At 40.3% G+C, this 4,601-nt stretch overlaps 1 gene segment (V, D, J or C); it reads left to right on the forward strand.

Annotated features, from left to right (window-relative positions):
• Positions 1-3,168: 3,168 nt before the first annotated feature.
• On the forward strand, positions 3,169-4,012 carry LOC125755635 (T cell receptor alpha variable 22-like). The segment is given in 2 exon segments: positions 3,169-3,337; positions 3,543-4,012. Coding segments are annotated over 2 exon segments (549 nt in total).
• Positions 4,013-4,601: the final 589 nt, after the last annotated feature.

The raw sequence follows: 4,601 nt of genomic DNA on the forward strand, positions 1-4,601 counted from the left end.
CTTGACCTCAATAAAAAATATGGAGGCCCTCATTTTCCATTCCTTGAATCTCCAAATCCATCTGCAGAGGATTCTTGTTATTTATAGAGTCTGAGACAGAAGCATAAACTGAAATTATATTTATATGTTATCAAACAGTTATTTTTCTTTTAAAATAATCTACAAGTGAAAAAGCAAAATACAAAAAAATAATTAATAATCAACAGTTTTAGTAAAATGTGTTTAAAATTGAAATTTTATTTAAAAATTGTAAGCTTAGTTATAGATTTTTTTAATTTTTATTTATTTATGATAGTCACAGAAAGAGAGAGAGAGAGAGAGAGAGAGGCAGAGACACAGGCAGAGGGAGAAGCAGGCTCCATGCACTGGGAGTCGGATGTGGGATTCGATCCCGGGTCTCCAGGATCGCGCCCTGGGCCAAAGGCAGGCGCCAAACCGCTGCACCACTCAGGGATCCCATAGATGTTTTTTATACAAATAAAGTTATTCACAGTTTTAGTGTCAATGTCCATCTAATTACCTAAATTAATAACACTACTTTTAATATTTTTTTAAAAAATATTTTATTTATTTATTCATGACACATAGGGAGAGACACAGGCAGAGACACAGGCAGATGGAGAAGCAGGCTCCATGCAGGGAGCCTGACATGGGACTTGATCCCGGGTCTCCAGGGTCAGGCCCCGGGCTGAAGTCGGCACTATACCACCGAGCCACCCGGGCTGCCCTAACACCACCCTTTACGCAGTTACAGTCTAGAATAAATATGCATCGTTTAAAGTAGTATTGTTAAATTCTGCATAGTGTTTCAACCATCATGAGCAACTGTTGTGAGTCCCATGCTGATAGGAGCGACCCTCAGAACCACAGATGAATACCTATAGAAGCATTAAAATGGATCCTTAGCTCTCCCGGGAAATAATATTTCATTATGTACAACCTACCGCATCCATGCCATCTGAAAGAAGTGACTGGGTTAGTTAATTGATTTTTCTTTTCTTTTCCCTCAAATCCCCCCAATTCCAAATTGAAGTCTGCAGAAGCACAGCTCACAAACTTTTCTGATATTCAAATGTAGTTTCAGAGGCAACTGTTAAAGTATGTGAATAAACCTTTTCCTTGAGTTTAAACTGTGTTAGTAGTTACATAAGGTTACATATTGTGCCCAGATCCAAGTGACAGACACCCAAATGCTTTAATACATTTATTCAGGTGTGCGTATGTGTTTGTGATCAGTGGTCCTGTCCCCATATTTGCTCATCTGACCAATCACCTTTCAAAGATCTCCCATCTTTGCTTTTGTTACTCTCCATTCTTGTCACCTGCATAGAAGGCATACGGTATTATATCCTCCACTGAGCTGCCTCCTATAATAGAGGCTTAAAGTAATTGTTGCTGTCTTGGTGTTCATGTAATATTTATACTGTATCCTCTAGGCCTTATTACATTTAGAGAGATGTTTGTCTCCCCCACTATTATCACAAGCTCTGTGAAGGGAGGTCTACTGCCTAATTCCTTTTTGTATTTTCCCAGTTCTGGAACACTTGAATACATTGACTAGACTATATTGAATCACATGCGGAGGGGGATCACGTTAGAGGCTTCATTTTTTCTAAGTTCCTAGCTAAAAATTAAATAGACTGTTTCCATATCATTACCTAAAAATATATTACATGAAAGCATTTATTTTCATAAAAAGGCACTGTGGGCGATTCATGGACCAATCCATGGTACTCTCCATCCTTGTGGACATTTCTGTGGTTTCAGGTCAATCCACAGGTATGATCCCTGACAAGGACAGCTGTGCTGAGCTAGGTAGACCTGCTGAGTAAAAAGTGTTTCTTTCCTAGGGTTCTAGCCATTGGGAGGCACTATAGGCTTTTCTTAAACCAGGACTATGCTGAGACCTACTTGTGAATAGTACTAGTAATAAGTAGTAAAGAAGGGAGAATAATTGGGTGTGAGGAAAAACTAAATCATTATCATCATGTAAGAAATATGCTTCTTGCTGAATATTTCTGTCAATTTCTGCCTTCTTCCCCAATTCAAGTACTAGAGGTTTCTAGCTGTACTGTATATCCGTATTTACATTGTTATCACGTTTGTCTGTATTGTTACCTTAATCTGCCTCCATCAAAAAAGACTTCTAGATCAAACAAAGAATCCTATAAAGCAAAAGGGAAGATGAAGAATTTCCAAGTTCAGAAATCAGATTTTTTCTTATACTATATGTTGGCAAATTGAATTTAAATAAAACATTAAGAAAAGAAATCAGATTTTTCTGATTTGTTTCATTTTTACTGCTTAAGAATTTTCTGGATTGGGGGAAATAGGAACTTCCATTCACAGACTCAAAATTATTTCTAAACCATTACATGCTACCTTTTCTTTAGTATTCTTTCTGTGTCTTTCATATAACTAGAAAACTAAAAAAGAGGGAAGACAGAGAAGCTAAGGGGGCAAAAAGGAGAATATGAGGAAGTAGAAGCACATTGAGGAGGAATATGGAAGGAAAAGAGGAAGATAGAGAAATTGGAAAAAAGATTCACTGAACTGCAAGTGTGAATCACGGGAAACTACAGCCAAGAATTAGAAAATAAAATTTTATGCGGCGAAGTTAATATGTAGAAATAATGTCCAAATTGATCTATTTTTTCCTCACAAACAGTCTTATTAGGTTCATTTCCCATAATAATATTTACCACCAGTCTTGGAAATTCCAGGAGAGTATCAAGCCATAAATATTTCACGTATTCCAATAACAGGAACTCATTAAGTATATAATATATAACATTTACGTTTATATTATTTGACACAACCGGAATGACTCTCATATAATTAATTCATAGGTGAGTAAACATCTTTTTGTCAGAATACTTGCCCGTTTTTCAGATTTTAAAACGTGGAAATTCTTTCTATGACTCCCTTCCCCCATTAGCTTAGATGAAGCCTGGTTCCCTTTGCAGGCGGCAGTGGGAGGGGGTGGGACAACACTCTCCCTTTCCTTCTCCCTCACTGTGACTTCCAGGATTAGCAGTAGATTTCTGAAGTATCAGAGTAACTGATACTTTGTCATATCCCCACCCAGCCCCTTCTTAGTGGGGTGGAGGCGAGAGGGTGGGGCTTCATGTCCCAGAGGTCTGGCCCGGAGCAGTGTGTGTTGGGTGAGGCTGATTGGTGGCAGAAACAGGAACAGTTCCAGATTCTAGTTGTGACACTCATGCCCCAGGATTTAGTTAAATATATGTGGTGGTGAAAATGTCCTGGTCAGCAAAGCAAAGCATCACGAAGAGGCTATTGGTCACTGTGCTGGGTCTTTTGTGCATCCAAGTTTGCTGTGAGTTGGGATTGTCCCCCATGGGAATCTGAAAGGATTTAGCAACTGCAGGATTATAGATGGAAGGGGAGAAATGGGGAGGGAAGGGGCTCACCAGTCTTGCAGACTTTCTATCCTCATAATCTATGGGCTATGTGGACGTTTTCCAGGTTTTGGAGGTGTAACAGTGACCATCCCCTGTGACCACGTCTCTGTTTCTCATCAGGTGTGACAGGCATGGAGGTGGAGCAGAGGCCCCTCGTTGAGAGTGTGCTGGAGGGAGCCAGTCCCACGCTGCAGTGCAATTTTTCTACCTCTGCGACCAGCGTGCAGTGGTTTCGCCAAGATCCTGGAGGCCACCTCGTCCACCTGTTTTACATTCCTTCGGGGACAAAGCACAATGGAAGATTAAACTCTACGACAGTCACTAAAGAGCGCCACAGCTCATTGTACATTTTTTCTTCCCAGACCACAGACTCAGCCATTTACTTCTGTGCGGTGAAGCCACACTGCTCCATAGACACCTGCTGCCGGTGCACAAACTCTCAGCTGGGCTTGGCTCCTCCTCCAGCCACCAGCAGATCAGGAGGCCACGACCCAGCAATTGCATGGCTTACTACTCCTTGGTTGAGTTGGAGCCCCTCCTTGGTCCTGCAGATTTGGGACTTTGGTCCTTATCGGCCCTTCTCAACCTAGTATTTCTTTTTCTGCATTATAAACCTCTAATTTGGAACATGAAGAGTAACTAATAAGAAGAAAGAATTAAAATAAATATTTAAGCCACAATAGGCTGGACTCCAAAAGGGCAAAAAGTGAAAGGAATAAAGAAGAGAAAAAAAATCATTCCGGTAAAGATGTCACTAGGCAATGATCTGGTTTAGCTGAGTGTCTTGAGGGTTCAGGTCTGTCTCAGCACAAAGTGTCCCAACAGACAATTGTAAATAGTTGCATCTCATCCCACTAGTGCTGCAAAGCAAACACAAAAGTGTTTTTAAAAAAATGTTGTTTTGCCGAATGTTCATAAACGAACTTTGTCACCAAACACAAAACAAATCTATTATTTTGTAGTTCTGGACTTGAGAAGTCAGGAAACCAGTTTCTCTGTCTAGTCAAGGTCTTGGCAGGATTGAGTCCTTCTAGAGGCTCTGGAGAAGAATCCATTTCCTCGCCTTTTCCAGCTTCTGGAGGTCACCTGGATTCCTTTGCCCATGACCCTTTCTTTTTCTTTTTCTTTTTTTTTTAAGATTTTATTTATTATTCATGAGAGACACACAGAGAGAGAGAG

The sequence above is a fragment of the Canis lupus genome, chromosome 8 (assembly GCF_003254725.2).
Source record: "Canis lupus dingo isolate Sandy chromosome 8, ASM325472v2, whole genome shotgun sequence".
Classification (NCBI taxonomy): domain Eukaryota; kingdom Metazoa; phylum Chordata; class Mammalia; order Carnivora; family Canidae; genus Canis; species Canis lupus.